Consider the following 24,930-nt stretch of genomic DNA (forward strand, 5'->3'; position numbering starts at 1 on the left):
TAAAATGTGTAGTCACTGTAGGAAAGAGTTTGGCAGTTCCTCACATTGTTAAAAATACTTACCATATGACCCAGCAATTGCACTCCTAGATATTTACCCAAGAGAATTGAAAATTTATGTAAAACTTGTACACAAATGTTCGTAACACCATTATTCATAAGAGCGCAAAAGTGGAAATAACCCAAATGCCCATCAACTGATGAATGGATAAAATGTGGTATATCCACACAGTGGACTATTACTGAGCCATAAAAAGTAAGGGAGCACTGATACACGCTACAACATGAACCTTGAAAACACTATACTAAGTGAAAGAAGCCAGTCACAAAAGACCACATATTGTATGATTCCATTTATATGAAATGTCCAGAATAGGCAAATCCATAGAGACAGAAATTAGTTTAGTGGATGCCTAGGGCTAGGGTGGTGGTGGTTTCAGGGGTACAGGGTTTCTTTTGGGGTTATGCAAATGCTCTAAAATTGACTGTTGTGATGACTGCCGAACTCTGTGAATATACTAAAAAACCACTGAACTGTATACTTTAAATGGGTGAATTGTGTGACATGTGAATTAACCTCAACAAAGCTGCTACTTTTTTTTTAAGTTCTCTAAGTTCACCATAAACTGCATCTGCAGTACGAAGCATTTATCAACGTTTACTTTAAGCCAAATGGATTTTTCTGATCACTGTCTTTAACAGTTAGGGTTTTATTAATTTTGTAGCATTTGCATTGTAATCTCTGAATATCCTTCACGTGGATGACTTAAATTTACATTTAACTTATGGACTTAAACATATGAAATACTAATAGATCTAATGCTAAGACTTTCAATAAAAGTATGCCTGGAGATCCATGTATGGCATCACCATCCACCTACTTAATCAAGAAATCTAAGAGCCACTCTTGTTACCTCTTTCCTTTAGCCTTCGTATCCATTTCATCAGCAGGTAACCTTGTTTATCAACTCCATTAGGGTAGGATTTTCTGTTTATTCACTACGGTATATTCCTGGTGCTTAGAATAGCACCTGGCACACAGAAGATGCTTAAATATTTGTCGAATAAACTGAAATTCATGCTCTCCTTGAAATTAACAACTTTAAAAGAAAAAAGATTATATCCCTCACTTGATAGTTTGTTAAAATATATACTAATTTTTAAAAATGAAGACTATGGAAATTTCATTTGCCATTTCAGTTGCTGAAACATATTAAGGCTAAATTCTCAAAGGGACACAGGTATGTTATGGTGCCAGAATATGTAGAAGTAGAACATAATGACTTTATTCAAGTTTGCTCTTGTTACCTGATGCATGAATATTTAAAAGATATTTTATTTTATAAAAACTTTCATCTGTAAGTAATGGACTGACCATAACAGAGGGCTTAACCTGGAATACATGGATAGGCTAAGGGGCCCATGAACACCTAAAAATGTATGCAAAACCTAACATGTATATTGGCAAGTGTATCTTTTTGGTGAGAGAGTTCATAGTATAATTAGATTTTCAAAGAAGTCTATGACCCAAGAGGTTAAAAAAAATTACTTAACTAGAAGCAGTCACAAAGTCTTTTCAACGTGAATTTGTACAACAAAATAATAACCAACAGCTCCATCTATGGGTATAAGTCATTATCACGTAGTAGAAATAATGACAACTACCAGAGATCAGTGCATCTTGTGAATGCTTGTGTTTAAATCTTCAGTGTCACTCCAGTGGGAATTTATTAACTACAGGATCACAGTTCTTTTTTTCCAGATATAGATGTAAAAATTAGGAGACCATTGATGAATTCTACTTACAGTACTTCAGCACCAAAAAATTGGGCAGTTATGCTGATATATGTATGTACAGTTCAACATTTGTCAGTCTTAAAATGCTTATTTATAGTGAAATCTATATAAAACCGTTAAAAATTTTTCTATTTACATTTTTAAAAAATGAAAAGTATAGTTTCCTTTGCCACAACTTGTCAAAACTGACTCTTACCCTCCCACCCTCTTACCCCTCACTCTACTTGTGACAGACAGTGAACACAAGACCCAAACATATTGCTTAAACAAATCGTGTCCTAAAAAGGTAGAATGTTTAAAACCATTACATTTAGAACTGTAAATGAACTTTTTATACATTTCAAAGGGGGTTAAACAAAAGTATGTAAAAGTTATTTTCAAAGTCTCAGTCCAACATGAATGTGCAATTTCAATGTTAAGATAGCATCATATGAATAATTTGTTTTCCTGAACATAACTGAACATTTCCTTTGGATCAGAAAATGTTTCTTTTCCTCTGTTTCACAATGAAACATTTTCTCATTAAGCTTTCTTAAAGGAGAAGGGGGAGGTTCGGAGATGGAAAAGGTAGGCAATCCCGGCTTACAGGAAATTTGTCAGAAGGAATATGGCCTGCTTTGAAATGTTTACATTTAAATAAATAGAAGGCAAGTGTGCTGCCTAGAGCACAAAGGAACAACAACACAATAAATTAGCATACAATTGGTGAGAATGTACAAGCCACCCAAAAAGCATTTCCCACGGGTTAGGGACCTGATTTCTACCGTCTAACAAGGATTCTTTAATGCCAGTATTAAAGAACTAGTTATTTTATAAAATATGAACTGAGCAGATGTAAAATGTTAACCAATTCAGCACTTGCAGGGATTTGCAAAAACATACAAGATTTTTTAAAAAAACTGTTCCTGACACACTGTTTCAAAATACAAACTATTCACATTCTCCTTTTTTGATGGTGTTTTGCTCAGTAGAAACCAGCTGAGAAACATTCACAGGAAAAGTCTCTTTCCACTGCAAGACAAACTTTTCCATTAGCCATGGTCCAACAGAGAAAGAATATCATGTCTCACGTCACTGTAGATGTGCATCTTTTTCTTTTTTCAAAAAAAAGTACATTCCCCTGTGAGTTTTATCTTGTTTTAAAATGCTACTCCTGCAGCAATTCTTGTTCAAACACTGCTGTTTCAGGGTCCACAGCCTAAGCATGGGCAAAGTGCTCTCTTTAGACATCAAAATACAAGGGCTTCCCTGGACACTTGGTAACCAAGTAGGTTTTAAAGTGCACTCCTGTGTCCAAAACACTAGGACCGTTCAGCAGAACTCTGAGAGGGGCTGGGTTCGGTTCCATCCTCTGTGCTACTGTCTATGTCCTGCTCCATTGCTGTCTCATCGTCATCCAACTGCTGACTGGTGAAGTTGTTTAGCTCAAGGAGCCCGCTGGGCTCTACTACCACATTGGAGCTGGAGTGGCAAGGAATAGCATACTGGGGAATGGCCTGAAAGAGAAGACACAGGAGAGCTTTACGGTTTAAAAAAAAAAAAAAGGTGACAGGAGGATTTCTCAACAACAATAAGGAAGGAAAAAAGGAAACTGACATTAATTGGACAACTACTGGATGCCAGGCACTGTGCTAGATGCTTAATATTATTCCCATTTTACAAATGAGGAAACTAAGATAGTAAGCGACTTAATCAAGGTCACACAGTTGGTCAGCGTTAATGCCAGGATGCCAGGATTCAAATCCAAGTCCTCTACAACTCAAAGTGATCTTTCCACTGCTTGATGGTGCCTCTTCTAACAAAGGAGGCTGAAGTCTGGGCCTAATTCAAGAGACAGACTTTGAAGGACATTTTTATTTGGTCATTAAGCATATTTGAAATGTAAATGTAATCAGATTTTGCTTATTATTATCTGTAAGATGAATGATTAATCTGCTGATACCACAATATATTTTAAGCCCTTTGGTAGTTCAAAGGGGAAGTTATTTGTTTGGGTCACATAATAACAATCTTTATTGAAAATAAGACTAGGGAGGACAAAACTGTCTTTTGAACAATAAAAATACCAATAGATAAACACATATTAGGCCATACTGCCTTGTCAGATTCTTTTTTCTCAACTTTATTATATACCTTCTTAAAAGGTATATCAGTTCATATCATACCCCTACTTAAAACTCTACAATTGTTTCCTATTGTACTTGCTATGAAATCAAAAGCCTTACCATGGATGGCTCCAGTCTTATGCCAAACTCACTTGTACCATAGGGTGTTTGCACTAGTTCTTCCCTTCTTCCTGGAATACTCCTCCTCCAAATCTTTACACGGCTGGTTCCACCTTGTCATCTGCATCTTAGCTCAAATGCTTAAAGTAAAAGGCTTTGAAAAGCCTTCCTTCTATGAAAGGAAACCAGAGTACTGGCTCGATCCCACCCCCCACCCCTATTATGTTCTGTTACATTTTCTTCATTGCATTTATCATCTCTTTGTTTTCTTCTCACCCTTAGAATGTAAGATCCAAGACAGTATGGACCAGAGCACAGAACTCGACCATCTTTTTCAGTGTTAGATGCCCATAACTTTAAACAGGGCCTGGCACACATTAGATGATCAATACTTTCCAAATGAATAATGTATCTTTAACATAAAAAACCCCAGAGCAAAGCTGAATATCAGCACTTTGAAAATATACCTAACCAAAACAACCTTCTACTGAGGGTTGTTTAAAGATGCAAATTTAATTTTAATACTATCAAGAAAATAGTGTAAGATGCCTAGGCATTGATTCTAGGGTGCTGAAGTATTTTTGTTTGTCTTCCCTCACCCTCCTGCCCCTGTTCCATATAGCTAATCATTGTGAAAAAGTCTCAGGTAGGGTCAGAATTTTAGTTCAGCTCTGGCTCTGACTTGCTGTGGACCTCTGAAAAAGTCACTTCACTTCCTTGAGCTTTAGTTTAATCTTGTGTAAAATAAGATAATTAGAGAAGATATGCTCTAAAGATCATTGCAGTTCTAAAATTCTATCAATTCCACATATACAGACTCCTTCAGAACAGAAGATACATTCATTTTGTTTACTCCTCTATCCTCACACCTAGCACAGTGCCCGGAAGACAGAGGTTAAATAATACATGTGGAATGAATGAATGAATGAATAAATGAAATACAGATTATCTGTCTACAAAGCGTTTAATATTAAACATGTTGAATTTTTACAGAATAGTTTTGAAGGAATCAAAGAACTTCTGCAGACTTCCTTCACTCATGTCAATAGGTACTTTACTAAATCAGTAAAAATCAATACTTTGGGTCAAAGCTAAGCATAACTAGTGAGACCTGAAAATGTTCTCATAGTATATTAGTGATGATTATAATAACAGGAGCTATCCTTATTGAGTATTACTCTATATCAGACACTTAACCAGCTGCTTTATATACATTTTCTCAATCCTCAAAACAACCCTGTGAGGTAAGTGTTACTGTTTCCATTTCATCACAGGGACAGAGGTTAACTCTGTTGCTCAATGCCACAATGTGGTTAAGGAGTACAGGTGAGATTCAAATCTAGGCATTTCTGACTCCAAAAGCTTGGTTCTTAATCACTATGCTGCTCTTCCCTCTGGCACAGCAACCCAGCATATGGTACATGCTAAAAGTTAGTTGAGTATTCTTGTAGAGAACCCACTCATTAGCTATCATCCTTGATACCTGAAGCAAATTACATTTTCACCCCTTTTCACAAAGTACAGAAAATAGTTTCTAAATAAGCTATTCAAAATTATTTTCAATTTAGTGAGTATACCAATTTAAACTCCCAGGAGCCACAGTAAATTTTAGTAAAAATAGTAATAGCTACCATTTATTGGGCAATCACTACAAGCCAGGTACTGTGCTAGGTGCTTCATCTCAATTTTGTGTAATCCTTATGTCAATCGTGTAAAGTAGGCATTCCTTACTCCCATTTTACTGATGAGGAAACGAAGGCACAGTGAGGTTAAGTAGTCTTGCCCAAAGTCACACAGTGAATGGCAAAGCCAGGAAACTTCCTTTTCCACCAAACCCTACCTCTTCAGGTGGGAAAAAAAACATAACAAATCCTTCGGTCAAGGATTATTTAGTTCACTAACATTTGTTTTGACAGGAAGGAACAAAGTATTTGAATAATTCAATGGCCAGGTCTATTTGCATTTAAGCATTTCCCCCATATTAAGTTAAATCATATTTGGATTAACATCGGTCAATTTGCATTCTCTCATGGCTTGGCATCGCAGGAAAGGCAAAATGTACTATAGGAACACCTAAGTCACACAATAGTGAGTCTACGGTAAATACTAGACTATCCACGTTTCAATAAATCCAAATTCTCAATTAACTAAAATGTGCTGCTCTGACACCTTCCAAGCAAAAACGATAAATGTCAAGAGAACAACCTGATACCTTGCAAGGAGAGAGGGAAATAAAACACAACTTCTAAAAGCTACTCTGGGCCCAGTGTAACTTTTCAGTCTGGATGTGTTATACAAGATGACAGATGAGTTTTAAAATGAAGGGAATGTGAGGCATAGTTAGCTCTACTGTCAATGAATAATCCATCATGTTCACTAGCCTGTACTTACCAGGGCAGGACAGTAACCATAATAAGATTTTTCAATAATACAATGATTGAAATAAAAAGCAAAGCTTTACGGTTAATCCCAAGTTAGACATAAAATTAAATTACTAAGAAACATTCTCTTACAACATGTTTCTCCAGACATTTCAGTTAATTAAGGTTTTATTGTCCTGAAAACCATAAATTTGGATCAAGAACTGTGTTTCTGCAAGGAAAGGGTCCCTGAAACTAACTTGAAATAGGAGTACAACACAGTTATATCCCAGAAGTACAAACTACTTATATTCTTTGGGCAAAGACTGGGGAGCCCAAAGTTTGACCTGGGAAGTTGCTGATCTTGTAGGTTGACTTGCTGGTCAACACTGGCAAGTGTGGCTTGCATCTATGAATCAAGCAGACACATGGGCTCAGGGCCCTTGACTGCCTCTAAGGTGTGCTGTTGTGACAATATCTATCAATTTTCTAGGACTTTGTTTCAGAAAATAAGTACAAATTTGTAAATTTGTAACAGGTAGTAAACCAAGTTTGTCACATGCCATCTCAAAGATAAATCTCTTTCCCATTTTGGCTTGACTTTTCCTGTGACATCCCAAAACACACCAAACCCACAACCCCCAATATGCTCAAGGTTTCTGGTGTTCCTTCCGATTCTTACCTGGATGATAATTTCTGCTGGGCTCTCTTCAGCTTTCTTTTGGCCTACATTCTGAATACGCATGAACTGGCCTGTCGTAGGCACTCCTGGTGCATCGATTTTCCTTGTCGTTAGGGGAGGGCCAACAGCAGATGGACTTGAACAGGACTCTCTACACTTCTGTTGCTGGGGAGTGGAATTCGCCATCCCTGCCACCACCACATGGGTGGAGGGTAAAGATCCTGCTTCACCAGTGAGCACACTAGTGGCAAGAGCCTTCTTTGGGGGATCCACTACCATATGCTCTACATTTGTATCAATCTGAGCTTCCATCAAAGACATTTTCAAAATGTCTGACACTGCTGTCTTCTCAGAGGCCTGAATGGGAGATATGCTTGTAACTGGTGATGTCAACTTAGGCACAGAACTGCCACCAGTTATCTTTGTAACTGTGGGAGGCTGGCGCCCCTCAAAAGTTATCTTTGTAACAGAGGATCCTTGGGTTATAACTGGCTGCTCCACCTGAAAACAAATTGGGGTTGTGTGTGTTACAGCTACATATCTTTGAGAAAACCTATCAAACACCCCAGACAATATGGCAAAAGAAACATTCGTGCGGTATACTAGGAAGATATTTTGAAGCTCGGTGTTTTAAAAAGAGGGCTGATGGGAAAGTATCTGATTACTTGTCAGAAACCTAGCAAAGAGGAGGGGTCAAAAGAACCTTTGTTCAGCCAGCCAAGGTTCATAACAGTAAAGGAAAAAAAAGTCACAGCAGCCTTGTTTTCCTTTGGGATTTACATCCCCACACAGTATACCTTCAACCGATCTCAAATTATTTCATATAATCTTCAGCTTTTTAAAATAAAAAGTAGGGTTTTTTTTCAATCTTCTGCTTCAAAATACATTTATACAAACATATTCTATATATATGTATTTATAATACACACATACATCACTTCAAAGCCAATGATTTTCCGTAATATAATTTTTTTTCAATATTCACAGATAATTCCTCCAAAATCTAGAAGATAAAGCTAGAAGATAAATTTATTAACCAAATGGTGATGATGTAAAACTACAAAGGAAGACGGTCAATGAAGCTCCTTAAAAGACTATATTTTACTTAGCATTATTGCCACAGAAATAGAGTTTACAGGCATAGAAATAAATATTTTATACCTAAAAAATAAAAATAATTTAGGGATATCGCTTCTAGGCACTGTTGATCAATGCTGAAGTTATTTCATTAAAAACTGCCTGGAAAATCAAGTTCTGAGCGCTATGCTTTTTTTCTTCCTATATTAACGCGTGCATTTCTTCCCTAATGTCAACCTTCTGATGGGGTAAAGTAACACCAGTGTAATGAGGCTTTTGAGTTTCCTCTTGCCAGGAGAATGCACTGCTAATCACGATAGGGTCGTGATGTTCTCATTTTTTCCGTGAACAGAGAAGTTTAACTTTGCATGCTATCAATATTCCGTTACCTGGCTTGCCGGCTGTTTCTCTGACGAGGCTGGGAGCGGCATTTGGCTCTGGGGGGTTTGGGGCTGCACGTAGATTTTTGGTTGGTTCGGAGCCTGCTGCAGTTTGGGGAGCTGCTGCGTAGTTTTCACTGCAAGCACCTGTACTACAGTTTGTGGGGGCTGTGCCATTAAGGTAGGAAGCTGCCTGTCTTTGGCCACCATGGGATGCTGTGTGTGCTGTACATCTGGCTTGGGCTGTGCTTGTTCTTGCTGGAGAGGGGTGAGTTTTTGATGCCTGATGGAAAGCTGGGGCATTTGCGGGAGTTTGTGCTGGAGCTGGTCTGCCTGCAGGTGGATGGTCTGCTTCTGTTTAGTCTGGAAGCACTGCAGAGTTTTCACTTGCAGCTGAGTCTGTTCCAGCTGTGGCTGGCTAAGTTTCTGCTGTTTAGCTGACTGTGACTGAGTCAGGGCAGATCGATAAAACAGACCTGTCTGAGGGTCTAAAGTGTCCATCTCTTCAACCTCGCCCTCCTCAGTTCCAAGTTCCTCGCTGTGTTTGGTAAAAGCAGTGTGACTGCTTAATGCCTAAGTAAAAAAGGCACAAAGTAAGAATGAAATAAGAAAAACACCTATATTGCTACATTTTCCTCAAATTGGAAAAGACTTGATTACAAGAATCATTCAAAAAAATTTCAGAAGGGAGAACCTAAAAAGACCAAAAAACCTCAAGGTTTCTAAACCTAAAGGGGGCCTTAGATTGAGACTTTTATAATTTCAACTCTTAGTACTTCAACATTAAGTACTGCAAAAACTGGCCAACTCACTGCAATAAGAAAAGTCCTAGAGGGCCCAGAACTTATAGGTAAGAGAAATAAGGATGCCCTGCAAGCACAGCACGACACAGAAAAAGAAAAGGCTCCCTGGCTCAGGACACAGCTCTCTGGCCTGGTCATCAGAGCTCTTCACCTGTCCAAAGGAAGAACGCAGCAACCCAGGAGTGAGGCATCCAGAGAAAAGCCAAGGTTCAGAGAAGCTCACTTTGGCCGTGCGCCCATCCAGCACGGTCCAGAAGGTAGGCGTTATCTGAAGGCCGTGCCCATCCCATCCCCACAGAGGGCCTCTCGGCTCCGAGTGGAGACGGTTCGACAGGCTTCACACCAAGGTCTGCGTGAACTGCCCTCTGCCCCAGCCCTCCTCGCCCTTTGCTTGGGTTCCAGGCCCACCAGGCCATGGCTCCCCAGAGACCTGGCTCCCAGGAGGGAAGGAGACCGGGGAGGGGACAAGAGTGCTCCTGTCAGTAGAAAGGGAGATGGCCTGGTGTCAGTTATAATAGTGTTGGGAGGAGGCAGCAATCTCGAGTGACATGGTTAGGGCCAGCTGTCCGACCTCTCTGGGTGTCTTGAGAAAGGTCAATGTCAGGACAGCCAGATAAGGGCCAAACTCCAGGCTGAGAGCTGACACCCAGCAAAACCTCTGGCCATCTGGCTTCCCTCAATGACAGAAGATCCACCCCAACCCCATCCTTCCCACTGCCTTGTCAAACGCTACACATCTACTCTAAACTTTAAAACTTTGAGATTCAACTGAAACCCTCCCCTATCTCATAATGACCTTACGCATATAGGTTTTTAATTCAACAATTTCTTCACTGCCTTTCCAGTAGTTTGCCTGTAATTAGGGTCAACCTCTACCAGTTGAGTGATGATAATTTATGTGGCTACTAATAATAAGTCATGCTTAAATCTGATATTTATGATATAACTTTATAATAGAGGCAGGATGCTTTGGGTTTAAATCCTGGCTCTGCCACCCAGAATAGGTTATTTAATTGCTATGAGCATGAGTTTCCTCATTTGTAAGAGAGATAATTCACCCACCTTGCAGGATCATAGCAAGAATTAAACAAGTTAAGGTATTTAAAGCTCAAAGCACAGTATCTGGCACAAAATCAATGTCATCAATATATTTTTTCCTTTTCCCCATTACCCTTGGTACCAGATTTTCTGTTTCATATTAATTCATTCTCCTTCCTGTGAGTCTCTTCCTCAATTGATCACATATAGTAAAAGAAGTCAAATAATCAATAAATATGTTAAAAAAAAGAAAGAAGTCAAATATTTATTTACCTACTTATTCTTAATGTTTCCATAAGGATTCATTATAAAAGCAAAGAGTAAAACAAATGAAAAACCCAGCAACAGCAACAAACAGCTAAACAAGCCAACTTCTGTTTCATCAGAAAATCTTACCTCAGTGATAAATCCTTCCATAACAATAAAATACATAGAAACAGTGACAAATCCTGATGTCATAGATTCATCTAGATAGCCTCACCCTTTTGAAATGTTAAGAGTTCACAGAAGATCCAAGAATACTATTTCTTAATTACTTTCTGGTGTTAAGACTCTCAGTTCATTTCCCTTACTCACTCCTCACAGATGAAAGAACTATACAAACACGCCTCAACTCAGTTATTTCCCCTCTTACAAAAGGAGATGAAACTAAACCTTATTTCAGGAAGGAGGCAGTTACAGAAGGTAGGAGGAAAAAGAAGAGATACAACCTGCTGCATGATGTGGGTGATTGCTCCAGGGGAAGATGCTGGGATGGACTTCACCACCACCGAAGTCTGTGTTGCGGTCTGTGACTGAGCCACGTGCTGGAGGAGGGTCCGCTGAGGCTGGGAGGGCTGTTGGGGCTGGGAGCGATGGCTGACTGAAAATAGAGGAGGTGATGATATTTCTCCAGAAATCACCACAGCATCTGTAACCAGTAGTCATTTGAAACAAATGTCTGTGAGATTGCATCACAGAGAGAAAGTGTGGTACTAGGAGGCAGAAGACCAGAGTCTGCCCACTTATGAGCTGTGTGACTCTGAAAAAGTCACTTATCTTCTCTGAGACTCTGTGTCCTCATCTGTAAAACGGGAATAACAGAGCTATTAGAAGGATGAGATGAGAAATGTATATGGAAGCACTGTGAAAACTATCATCACAAAGGAGGAACAAATCCCTTAAAGTTATATCCTCCTATGAGTTGTACTCTTTCTCCAGTGACCTTTACCCCATTAAGGTAACAAAACAACAATCAGTTTCTGCAATCAAATCCCAGACTAATATCTTTAAGGACAGTGAGACAGTACAAGTTCTTTAATCTCTTGGTCCCGGTTCCAAACGCAACAGAAAAACCAGAAGCATTCACTCCTTTATATATAAAGTGACACTGTCTCATACCCTAAAGATGTAAGAGGTCAAGGTGATACTGCAGAAGGAGAACTGGACCAAGAGTCACAACTGGATTCTGTCCCGCTCTGCCACCAACCGGCTATGTGAATTTGAAGAGGTCACTTAAACTCTATGTTATTAACCTCTAAAATTTAGAGGTTTTATTTTGTTTGTTTTATTTTTGGTTTTTTATTGGGATAAAAACTTATTTCTTAGAAGAGGACCAAATGAAGTAATGAATTGAAAATGGTCCTTAAATTGTTAAGTACTAAAATATAAAGTTAACAAAATAACAGAAAAGTCAGTGTTCTTTCTTTCATCTATTCAAATTTGGCTCATCTGACACAAGTGAGTGAGAGTATAGTTTAGGAAACAACCCCACCTCTTACTCTCTTGCTACAAGGTCCCATGGAGTAAACTATACATTTATATTTGCATTTATATATAGATGTAAAACTATACATCTACGTTGATGCCAAACTACCACTTTTAATCAGTCTCAACTTCAACTTTTTTTTTCTTTTTTAAATGTGTTTATTTATTTTTGGCTACGTTGGGTCTTGGTTGCTGTGCGCAGGCTTTCTCTAGTTGTGGCGAGCGGGGGCTACTCTGTTGAAATGCGTGGGCTTCTCATTGCAGTGGCTTCTCTTGTTACGGAGCACGGGCTCTAGGCATGCAGGCTTCAGTAGTTGTGACATGTGGGCTCAGTAGTTGTGGCGCACGGGCTTAGTTGCTCCACGACACGTGGGATCTTCCTGATCCAGGGCTCGAACCCATGTCCCCTGCATTGGCAGGCGGATTCTCAACCACTGTGCCACCAGGGAAGTCTCCTCAATTTCAACTTTTTAAACAGTATAAACAATCATCACTTCTTATTCTACAGACCTTTAAAAATGCTTATGGTCACTAGGAAACCAACTTTTTGAATCAGGAACAGATTAAAATAAATCTGTAAAATTAGCTAAGGATTTTGAGAATATCAAAACTCTCTCAATAATCCGTGGTTCTAATTCTCATATATCTTGATCTACAATTTCAAGTAGTAGTGGTTCCATACTTAGAAAAGTCATAGTGGGGTGCCCAAGGGTAAGATGAACACAACAGAAATCAGTGTAAAAGTGCCATTTATGTGTTATAGTATAGAACTTTAAAACTAGCCAGTGAAATATAAACAAGCTTTATTTTTATAACACATTCTATCTAAATTCACAAATGCAGTTTTTCTATTGTTGCTATACATATGCCTACATGTGATACGAGGTTATAGGTAGCACCAGCAGTACTCTTTTATAAATGTACTACAGTATCTTACTGTATTTCACAATATGCTTTATATGTACATTTTAAATTATATGTGTTAATAAAATCTTTCATATGTGCTCAACCAAACTGAAAAAAAGGTTTATATTAAAATAAGTATTGAATCATTTATAATATAACTGAAAAAGAGAAAAAACAAATCATACTAATATTAAAATTAAGCAAGCAAATTAATGAAGTTTTTTACTGATGTAAATAAGCATCATCAGAAATGAATGACATTTGAAAAATAAATAGTACATAAATATAATTTCTGATGAAATTATCAGATTATATGGCAGATTTCTGTTGCCCACACTAATCTTCATAATTATTACACTAAATTTATTAAGAAATGAAATGGATTTAATAGATGATCAACTAAAACCATTTAAAAATAATCCTCATTCAAGATACTATAAATCTCTTCATAGTAATTCCCCAGAGTGCAGAAAATTAGAGAAAAATAATATCCATTGCAGGATGATACAAGAGGCCAGGGCCAGAAAGCTGGCTTTGAAGTCAAAGAAAAAACTCAGTGAGGCTGAGGATATGATGGGAGGAGATTATGGAAGGGAGGTCACAGAGTGCATATTTGGAAAACAGCTCTAGTGACCTTAACTGGGCCATGTAAACACCATAAAACAGTCACTTATTTCTTTAAACAGCTCATTTTTCCAATGTCAAACTGCTCATTTCTCAGAAAGAATCCTAGTATTCTGCAAAAGGAAAGTCTCTCTCCCTTTCACTGAGTAGAGCTTACCTTTCCTCTACCAGATCAGAGTAGAGCGCATCCATTTAAGTGGTTTCCCCCTCAAACAATCATATTTTACCTTAGGTTATACTACAAATGGATGCACACCACTTACCTAGAAGGGGAAAAGCAACCTCTGTCCCCTCATCAGTGCGTTCTGAAAAGGATAAGTAAGGGAAGAAATCATAGGTCTTTTCATCTATTTACTGTTTGATAATCTAGTCTATCCCCAGAGGTTATCATTGATTTCCCCAACATACTACACTCTGCTTTTTGCTAAATAGCTCTAAAGAAAGATAATAGATGGCTTTCCATAATCTTTAATTGGATTTTCCCTTTAGGCAATTTTAACCCATTAGTCTTAACAATATCTCCTAAAATGCCAAAGAATTCCTTTTCCACTTTGTTATTTACATCCTTCAAATATTCGTAACTTTTTGTTCTTTTTTAATCACTGCTACAGAAAACATAAGACAGGTGTTCTTTACATACTGCCTCATAAATTATCTCTCCTAACCCCTAATTATTCACATTACTACTCTCTGAACTATTTCAAATCTCAAGGTAATGAAGTGTCCAAAACAGAAAGCAGTATTCCAAGTGTGGTCTCAGCAGAACATGAAAGAATCTATTATCCTTCCTGCTCCACTTCTCTACATATGCCATCCAAAAACTTCGTTAGTGTTTTGCTGCCAGACCACATTTTAAACAAATACTTAATGTGCTTTCCACCAGAACTCCTAAGTATTTACAGGGATTTAAAATTTTCCACATTTTTTTCCTTACATTTTAAAAAAAGGGTTGGCTTTTATACCTTCTTTCTCCCTTGACCCACCTCCCTTTCCCCAAAACTAAAAAATCCAGATGCATATGAATATTTATTCTTATATAAAAGATATTCTATCCTCTCACTACAACTATTGCCCTATGTTCACAGATGTTATTTATGGCCAACTTGCAGTTTTATATTACTAGCAAACTTTCTAACAACCTATTGATTTTTTCCGCCTAGTCATTAAAGACAGGGTAAATCCCAAGGACAATGTGAATTTGCTCTCAGAGAAAACTGGAAGAGATCTAGAAGTATAAAAAATATATTCTCCCCAAAACAACCATCTCATGAAATCCAGAAATGTAGCTCTCCTACCTTAATACTGCTTTTTAAGAGGACACCTACCAGTAGTGATGTATTCAGCAACTAGTTCGGACTCTACCACAGCAATTGACGGACTCTCAGGAGAATGTCTCTTTTCCTGGGTCATCTGAATAGGCACTGCCATTTGACTCAAGTCAATAGTGGGTTGTCTTGGTTTAGATTCCAATTTTTCCTTTACTGTATAAAAAAGTCAGGGGAAAAATTAACTTTTATTACAAACAAGTACTAAAACCAGAGTTGTCCTCGGGAATAATGAACAAGACCTCTGGGGTGCCACATGGGCAGTGACTAAGGAGTCAATGAATTGAAAACAAAAGAGCAGACTGCTATGTATGGCTGTAGAGTGCACAACTTGTGCAACCATACCCAGCAGCCTAGCAAGAACTCATATGCAATCAGACTAAAATCCCCCCCTATTATCACTAGGCCAAACAATTGCATCTGTTTCCCCTGTACATACTCCCCTTAGAACATTTCCTTTACCCTTCTTCAAGGCCGTACCTGGTATTGTGGAGTTCACCAACCTGAAAACAAAGGGTGAATAAGCAGTACACAGCATGATTTGCTCTAGGGCACACCTGCCCAGAAGAGCACAACACAGTGAATAGTGACCAGTTTAATTTGATCTATTAAAAATTCAAGATAATCTCCAAAGAAATGTTACAATATTTTTAGTGACTCTTAAAGAATAAAAATTTTCAGTGTCAGGAAAATATGGCCTCTCTGTTCCTGCAAAAATGTCAATGGAATGGTCTGGAGTCAAGAATGGTTTCCATGGATAGAATAACTTTCTATATTATCACTTTTTCTACAAAATCATTTGGTTTCCACCCTCTATAAGGCTTTAATGGAAATAGCTGAGTATGTAAAAGATAAGGAGCTGAGGAAATGCCTAAAGCCAAAAATAACACCAACAGAAAGATTAACCAAAGACTTACAATAAAAGCTAGTATTCTTTGGGTAGTGTAGAGTGGATGTTACAAACAAATAGTAACCAGTAATTAAGTACACTGAATGATCATTCAGATTATTCTCACCAAGCATATAATGTAACAAAATCAAGATAATCATTTAAACAAAGAAAGCAAAACAAAACCAAAGGAATACAAAAGTCACCCCACAAATAGAGAGGACATTGAACTAGGAATCAAAAGACATGGACTCTCACTCTGCCACTAACCAACTGGGTAACTTCTCTAGGTCTCGGTTTGTTTATCCATAATGAAAGGGTTGGATGAGATCATCGGTAAGGTCCCTTAAATACTCTGACAATATTTAACCTATTATAATAGAAAAGTCAGTATAACTAACACAGTTTTGCCTAGAGCTTATCAAAGATATTTAGTAACTAGAAATACTGATTGGATCTTGTTAAATAAGAATAGCTTTGCATGGAAGCTCAAGTTGTTAAATTACGCAAAGAAGTATGAAGATAAAAAAACAAATTAGAATGCTAGCAAGGCCATTAATGGTGTTTTAGGACCACAAAACTGCCCCACCAATATCAAGGAGGATGGCAGGGGCCCTCCAATCTGCCTCCTACTATTCTTGAATAGAATTGGCAACTGTACTGCATTTATCTTCGTGCTTAGAATTGACAGACCTACTCCTTTCTGGTGACAAAAGGCAACAGGATTGTCCATTTTAAGCAGGAGACAGAGAAGAAAGAGCTCTGCCATTTTTGTCTTCTTTCTACTGACTATAGTCTATCCTTCAGTACTCCTGTGAACATCTTAATGAACTGACAAGTAAACAGACTGCACCAATGATTATAGACAAGTCCAGAGGGGGGAAATGTGCTCAAATAATAACAAAGAAAATATAACAGTAGTAGTATTTTAGCACAACCCATCTCTAGAGAAAACATGCTTCATTCAATTGAGCATGTGAATTCATACCTGTTGTCTGTTGGAGTTCTAACAGAGCTTTGATTGTTGAAGTAGCTGATTGTGATTCACTGGATACATCCTGATAAATTATGGTGGGGCTAGTCTCCATTGCAATCTCATGTTCTGACCAATCCTGACGCCGGGAAGCAATTACATGAACTACAGGCTGGGAATCTGTTTTATATTAGTTAAAAAAAAAAAACCCTATAAACAAAGTTTCTCTTAAAAAAAAACAATTTGTTTTTTTTTTAATCTTTGTTTTACTACAAACTTCATGCTTTATCTCCCCAAGAAGACTGTAAGCCCCCAGAGGGCATAATGTCTTTCATGTCTGTATTCACTTATTCATTCATTCACTGATTCAACAGACTAGGCACCTATGTGCCAGAGTCGACATTTGGCACTGAGGATATAAAGGAGCTCATAGAGTAATCAAAGGATGCTCAAGAAGCACACAATCTGGTTGGAGAGACAGACATGTAAAGAGACAAATTACAATTCAATGTTATAATTGCTATAATAAATAGGTGTGCGTTTGTGTGGGTGGGTGCATGTTTGTGTACAGTAAGAACAAAACGCTGTATGAGTCTTGTTTTCCCCAATGCACCTAAAAATGTGTTCTGTATTATAACCTGAGCATTCAGTGAACATTTATTGGATGGCTGAGTTACTGAAAGGAAATCCTGTCCATTAACAACAAGAATGGATAAATGATCTAGAAGCAGCATGATATGACACATATAACATTTGGAGTTCAAAGGCTTATGTTACAGTCCTAGCTCTACCAATTATCAGCAAGTTAATTCTCTGGGTCTTAGCATCATTCTTTCTAAAATGGCAACACTAAAATTATCTCTCCACCTCACAGGATTTCTGAGGATATAATGAAATGACATACATAAAAGAGCTTTATAAACTATGAAGGACAATAGAAGTGTTTTATTTTGTTGTTGTTGTTCTGGTTGTGGGCTGAAAAGTTCTAAGCCTTTTTGTTAGTTTCCAAATAAATTATAGCCCTAACTCAAGGCTTATTATATTCATGCTATATAAGTATGCATGTAAATACTAAATACACATCAAATCAAACAACAAATTATTTATTGAGTTTTCCATCTACAGAATAAGTAGGTTTTATCAGACTATTGTTAAGTTCCTAAACTCCTTGGTCCAAGATACCACACAGGAAATTATATAGGCTATAAAAGCATGACTCTTACTCCCAAGTTTAGATTATAATGGAGGAGACATAAAATAAAGATATACATATAGCTTTGTATTTTGGGATAAAGTCAAATGATAAGGGCAAATAGGGCAACTATACAGAAAGCAAAAGACTACTGTGAATTGGAATGGTCAGTGAAAGCATCACAGAAAAGAATTCATGCAGCCCTAAAACCAAGAATAAATACAACTTAAGTTCAACCTTCTATGAACTTTATATTTTTGAAAACCACAAAGTTGTCCAAAAAGGTGAAGCAGGGGGGGAATGACTCTTAAAAAAACAAAAAACAAAAAAACTGTCTTCCCAAAGAAAACAAAATCAGTATACAAAATATCTGGAATTTTTATTTACCATTAACAAATTGTATTTCCGCTCCCCACCCTAGCCCCTAAACACTAGGTAGAATATATGCCACACCAGGGATGTATAATTTCCATTAAACCTTCAAAAAAAATCTAGATGATTGAAGGACAATATCCTGTAGTAATATCAAATGCCACATGAGGCATATAACAGTTTTTCTTTACTCATTCTAAGTTGATATATAGAATTTAAACTTAAGAGAACTGATTATATTAGGGAATCATTAGTTTTATATAAACTAAGTTCTCAATTTTAAGAATTTCTCATGATGCTATAAGTACCCCTGGCTAGGTGAGAGGACCTATAGGCAAAGAATGACTTTGCAACCCAACTCTGTAAAATACACACACTGAATACACAGAAGAAAGCAAAAACTGCACTGGTAGAGAGATAAGGTAGAATAAGACTGGAAAAGGAGAACAAATTTCCACATGGGACTACCTGTCAGAGACATCACCCCACATAACATCATCCCATAGGGACTGGGGAGATTGGTCTTTCTCTTTCTGCCCATACTCAGAAAGTATAGCTGACCATACAAAGCACCAATGCAGCACCCCCAACTGCTGTGACACAGAATGAGGGTACGAACCTAAATGTGAAAAACACTCCTTGAGTGATTTTCCTCTCTACTTTTGGCTTATGCTTAGACTAGATAAATCTACTGCCTACCAAGTCTGATGCTGGGGTCAGAGTGCAATGACTGAGACACCAGGAGCCTGATCCATTTGATTATGCAGTGTGCATCCATCTAGACTTTCCTATGTCTCTTGAGGATGATGGCCTACTGACCCTCAGATATCTTTCCCCACAGGTCATTTAACAAATATTTATTGGGCATCTACTACATGTTAGATACTAGAGACAAACACTGTATTGCTATATCCAAAGGCAGATTCAGGCATCTCTATGGAAGAATGTCTCCTATATCTTTACTATAAAAAGCCTATATCACATTTGCATAGAATCATAAGATCTCTCAGCTAGAAAAGACAATCTAAAAGTATTTTTAATACTATCATCAATCCTATGCTAACATCTTCAAAATATCCCTAACAATCCAGGAATCCAGCACCACAGAACTCACTTTCTAAGACAGTTTCTTTCCATCTTTGCACTGTTATGACAATTAGAAAATTTTCTTATATAGAGTGGAAACAGGTCTTCTGATTGCTACTCAATGGTTCTAGCTCTGTCCATGTACCTACCAAAGACCAATTCTTTTCCCTCTTCCATGTCACAGTCCTCAAGATAACTGAAAACAGTTCCGTGTCCCCCACAACCCCACCCAATTTTCATCTTCTCTTCTCCATGATAAATGTCCTGTCTCCACCTACCATTCTTCATATAAAATGATTCTCAGATGCCTTATGCATCTAAACCATCTCTTCTAAACTAAACCCAAGTTGTTTATATCCCTTCCATGATGTAATAGGTACCTTCCCTCTGAAGTACTGTCATAAAGCCCAAGGCCTTCACAGTATTTAACTGCTTATACAGCTTTGCCCCACATGTTCCAGAGAACATTAATTTCTCAAGATGTTCTGCAAAAGGGACTTCCCTGGTGGCGCAGTGGTTAAGAATCGCCTGCCAATGCAGGGGACACAGGTTCGAGCCCTGGTCCGGGAAGATCCCACATGCCGTGGAGCAACTAAGCCCATGCACCACAACTACTGAGCCTGCGCTCTTGAGCCCGTGAGTCACAACTACTGAGCCCACACGCCTACAGCCCACACTCCGCAACAAGAAAAGCCACTACGATGAGAAGCGTGCGCACCGCAATGAAGAGTAGCTCCCACTCGCCGCAACTAGAGAAAGCCCGTGCGCAGCAACGAAGACCCAACACAGCCAAAAGTAAATAAATACATTTTTTTTAAAAAGATGTTCTGCAAAAGAAGGTTTCCATGGTCAAAAAAGTTGGGGACATTTTACATTATATCCTTCATCTTTCATAACATATATTAGCATATAAAGGCTCTGAAAAGTTCTGCAATAAGTATGTTTTGCTTAACCTCGATTTATTCCTCACCCTCACCATGACCTACCAAGATCATGAAGCTTCTGGAAGAATCATCCTAGAAACCAAGTTGTGGCCTACTTAAAGCAATGTCTTTACAGAATGCATTTTTATATTTGCCTCATGCCATGTTCCATCTTAAATCCTTACCCTTGATTTTGTCTCCTTTTTCTCTTCCATTTTACTTCACATAATCTTATATTCTAGCTAATCTACCTTAAAACCTTTTGGAAATAAAGAGAATATAAACAAAGAAAACTTTTAACATTTTTTCTTTCTTTTTTTAAAAAAAATCTAGAACCCAATAAGCCCAATAACCCTATTCCCAAGTGAGAAAGGGAAAATAAGAAGATCCAAATAGGAAGGAAAGCTCAGGAGCTGTGGAAGGCATACGGCCCAATCTTCAGTAAGTGATCTAGGCAAGTATGACCTTGAACTATTAGGGTTGGTCATCTATCTATCAGTATGTAAAAATACTTCAGGGGTATACAGCTTAAAAGGCCCACCCACTAGGTTAGGGGAAACACCAAAAAGGAAAAAATGTTTTGGACTCAGGCGACAAAAATTAGTTTATAAGGCTGAAGTTTAACTCCATACCACAGTTATTATGGTTGCTGTTCTGCTGTTTGTTCATTCAGGGACTTTTACTGGGTGTCTACTTAGAGCTAGCTAACCTCTTCGCTAAATATTGAATATATAGAGATGAATATGATCCTTGCCTTTGAGAAGCTAGTAGCCTAGTGGAAAAGAAAATAATTATATTAAAGAAACAAAAAAAAGTACAAAATAAAATGATCAATGATAAAATACAAAGCAACTTCGGAAGTGTAGTATATAGAAGGAGTGATGAACCCTCCTAGGGTGATCAAGGAAAGTGCCAAAACAAGGTGAAGATGAAGGTCTCTATTCTAGCCTGTGAGGAGATAGTTCAGAAATAAGGTATAAGGCCTAAATTGCTCCTCCTTGCGGGTGGGGAATGGTGGGGAAAGTTTAGAAACCACAAGAAGAATCAAGAAATTCCTTGGCATAAAAGACATCCTTATTCTAAGACTTGTGTAAAGGAAGTCACCAGAAAAAGGATATGAAGTCAAGCAAAGTTGATTCATTCTTACAGTAGAATGCCAACTATCAACTATATAACAAATAATGGGCTTTAGAAAATTATCAATGGATGCTTAAACTAGTAGATAAATGTTTTATGAGGAATGTGGTATTTATATAGTCTCAAAGCATCTCCCATAAATTACCATTAATCTCAGAGGGAAATATGGTAACTTCATAATGCAAAAAAAAACGGGAAGACATCATCTTAATTAACCAAGAGATCGACATTAACATCATCAATATTGGGACAAACTGACATCAGGGCCTCCTGATAAGACAAAGCTAAGGATATATCACATCTGTGGAATTCCTGCTGAATCAAATGATAAAGAAACATCAGACAATACCAAATTGAAGACTATTCTACAAAGTAACTGATTATTTCCTTCAAAAACGTCAAGATCAAGAAACACAAAGAAAGGCTAGAGGATTATCCAAATTTAAGGAAAATAAAGAGCCATGACCATTAAATGCAACTAAATGTAATGCATGATCCTAATTTGGACTGTGGACTGGTGGTGGGGGGCAGGTGGTGGTAAAACTACAAAGAACATGATTGGACAGCTGATGACATTTGAGTGGATTGTAGATTACAGAACTGTAACTTCATATGTCTTGATTTTGATAACTGTATTTTAGTTATGAACAGACTAACCTTTAAGAAATATAAACCTACAAATGTAAGTATTTAGAGGTAAAGGACATAATATCTACAACTTGCTCTCAAATGGTTAAAAAATTTAAAAATTATAAACACATAGGGGGACAGAAAGAGAATCAACAACAAAGCAAATAGGGCAAAATACAAATAAGTGGTGAATCTAGGTAAAGAATATACACAGGAGTTCTTTTCAATCTTCTTGCAACTTTTTTAAGTTTGAAATTACATTAAAAGTTACTAAAAAGAGGTGCGCTAAAAACTACAAAAGCAATATAAAGAAAGAATGGACTCTTATATAGTGCTTCTATTCCCCGTAGGTATGACCCTCTTATACCTCGAAAACCAAACATAAGTCTTAGACTGATCAAAACCTTTATCCCTTTCCCTGGTGGTCCAGTGGTTAAGATTCTGCATTTCCACTGCACTGGGCGTGGGTTTGATCCCTGGTCGAGGAGCTAAGATCCCACATGCCCTGAGGTGTGGCCAAAAAAAACCCCCAAAAACCCAAAAAAGCCCTTTATCCCTTTCTGTTAAATCATAGCATATATATTCCCAGCCCCTTGTCTTTGTGAGAATGTACTAAGGAACTATATAGGGATACGGTGAGAGGAGTAAATGCGGATTATAACAACTGGCTTTATAGTCAACTATATTACATATACCTACTTTGAATGGTGAATTTTTTCTGTATTACAGAATATTCTAAAAAGAAGTAATATGCAATGAAAGATAAACAACAAAAATAAAAATAAATGATGCCATGTATAGTAACAGATCAAAGAGCAGAAAACTTTACACTCAATCAGTTCCAAAAACAGCCAAATTTTTGTCCCTTTCTTAGAATGAAAATTGAAGGCTCACTAATGAAATGGCATGTTAGGGAAGTAATGATTGGCTTATAGCTCTCTTGGGAAAAAACTAGCAATTTCAAAAGATAACCTGAGATCATGTATACACAGACATCTACTGTTCAGGTCCCCATTTCAGTACCAATTCGTAACCTAAACATTTTACCTGCCCACTATGAAAATATTTCTCAAGGGAAAAAAAGGCTGGTATTATTCAAATAACTACAGACTTAAAAATAAAAGAGAAAAAAAAGCATCTGATGAGTTAAACTAAGAATGGACTCTATACATATCAAATCAGTAAGTCTAAAAGAAATAGAGAATAAGCATCATCTTACTATAACTAGACATAAACTGATTCATAATCAATACAGAATGATAAATTAAATCTTAGCAAATTGATTCAGAAAATATTACTATTATTGATAATATGCAGAAGAAAATTATCCATTTTCTAAAATTAGTGCCATATTGTTTGTTTGTTAAAATCAACATTTTAATTTTTAATTGATGAGTTTTCAAAGACCATTTCAAATGCTACCTCCTTCATGAAGCTTTCTCATGAAGCTCAATACACAGTATAAACTAATAAATAAATGTCAAATTGAATTAATGGAATAATCAGCAATTTGAACCATTAGTAAGACTAATCTGGGAAGATTCCATTGAAGAGTTAAAATAATAATTCCTGCACAATATGAAGAAACTGTATTAGAAAAGTGAAGGTGCTAAGAAAGCATTCCAGAGACAATAATGGAGAGGTGAGGAGAGGAAATGGAATGAGTGACGAATGATCAAGAGAAGATAAACAGTTTTGTTTGGATATATCAGAGCTTATAAGTACAGGCATAAATACACTACCTGACAATATGGGTGGTTAAGGTAACTGACAGACACGGGTACTATATTTGTAGAGAGTCTCAAAGCTTATGATCATGAGTCTATTTCAAGTGACTTCCTAGAACAACATAATTAAAATAGCACTAAGGATAATGATTTTCCCTATTATGGAGTCTGGCTTCATAGCACCTTCCTTATAATTAGGACAACCATATAATTACCATCTAAACTGGAACACTTTTGAGAGTGAAAGCGAATGCTATTACTAATTATTCTAGAACAGAAATAAACTAAGACTTGTCCCATGCAAACTGCAATGTATGATCACCCACTTACAGCCCACTTATGGCCCCACCTCTGACCACCTTGATCCTTTCTCAAGATTCAGCAACAACCATTTCAAAAGGTATATTCAACTTTCTTGCATACTTCTCCTACCTACTCAAAGCAAACAGAAGGAATCACAGCTCTATCCAGTTTGATAATACCTACCTGCCAAAATCATCATCTAAAATTTACCAATTACTTGATGAACATATGCCAGGCAGGAAAGGATGGTAATAAGCCTTACCAAAAACAGAACTTCTGCTCACTGATTACATATCAAACAAAAGACAATAAAATCAAAAGAACTAACAAGTCAAAGCATACATGTTTGTTTGAGATCCCTAGATTCAACTATTTTGGAACTAGGGCACTAAGTCAGCAGTAATTACATAAATCAGAAGTAAAATGGATCTTACCTTGGGAACTTTGGGAGGACTCCGTAGAAGAGGAACTACTATCTGTATAACTCTGTGGTTCTTCTTTTCCCTCCTGAATAGATGAATTACCAGCCTCTGCCACCCTGGATGCTTGCTGTAATGTTTCCGTGACCAGCTGCCTTGTTTGTTCACTAACAACTGTAGCTTGAAACGTCACTGGTTTAGGTTTAATAAGAACCTAGAACACAAGCAAAAATACAACCAGTATAAATTTAGAGCATTTAAAAAAATGCTTAACTTCTAGGTCATGATGAAACAAATACTTTTCTGACACAGAAAAC

At 37.4% G+C, this 24,930-nt stretch overlaps 1 protein-coding gene across 12 annotated transcripts in view; it reads right to left on the reverse strand.

Annotated features, from left to right (window-relative positions):
* Positions 1–337: 337 nt before the first annotated feature.
* The window catches only part of EMSY (EMSY transcriptional repressor, BRCA2 interacting), an 81,158-nt gene continuing 56,565 nt past the window's right edge, over positions 338–24,930 (reverse strand). For 5 of the 12 annotated variants that reach the window (XM_082477810.1, XM_082477808.1, XM_082477807.1 and 2 more), the window contains 8 exons: positions 24,629–24,827; positions 16,840–17,004; positions 14,963–15,118; positions 13,901–13,942; positions 11,072–11,223; positions 8,530–9,093; positions 7,064–7,564; positions 338–3,292 (listed from right to left, as the gene is read on the reverse strand). In XM_082477810.1, coding sequence (XP_082333936.1) covers positions 3,098–3,292; positions 7,064–7,564; positions 8,530–9,093; positions 11,072–11,223; positions 13,901–13,942; positions 14,963–15,118; positions 16,840–17,004; positions 24,629–24,827 — 1,974 coding nt within the window. In that variant the 3' untranslated portion in view covers positions 338–3,097. The remainder of the gene's footprint in view (positions 3,293–7,063; positions 7,565–8,529; positions 9,094–11,071; positions 11,224–13,900; positions 13,943–14,962; positions 15,119–16,839; positions 17,005–24,628; positions 24,828–24,930) is intronic. The other 7 variants (XM_082477811.1, XM_082477809.1, XM_082477805.1 and 4 more) reach the window with 5 other exon arrangements.

This window comes from Balaenoptera physalus (genome assembly GCF_965194825.1).
Source record: "Balaenoptera physalus genome assembly, chromosome: 10".
Taxonomy (NCBI): Eukaryota; Metazoa; Chordata; class Mammalia; order Artiodactyla; family Balaenopteridae; genus Balaenoptera; species Balaenoptera physalus.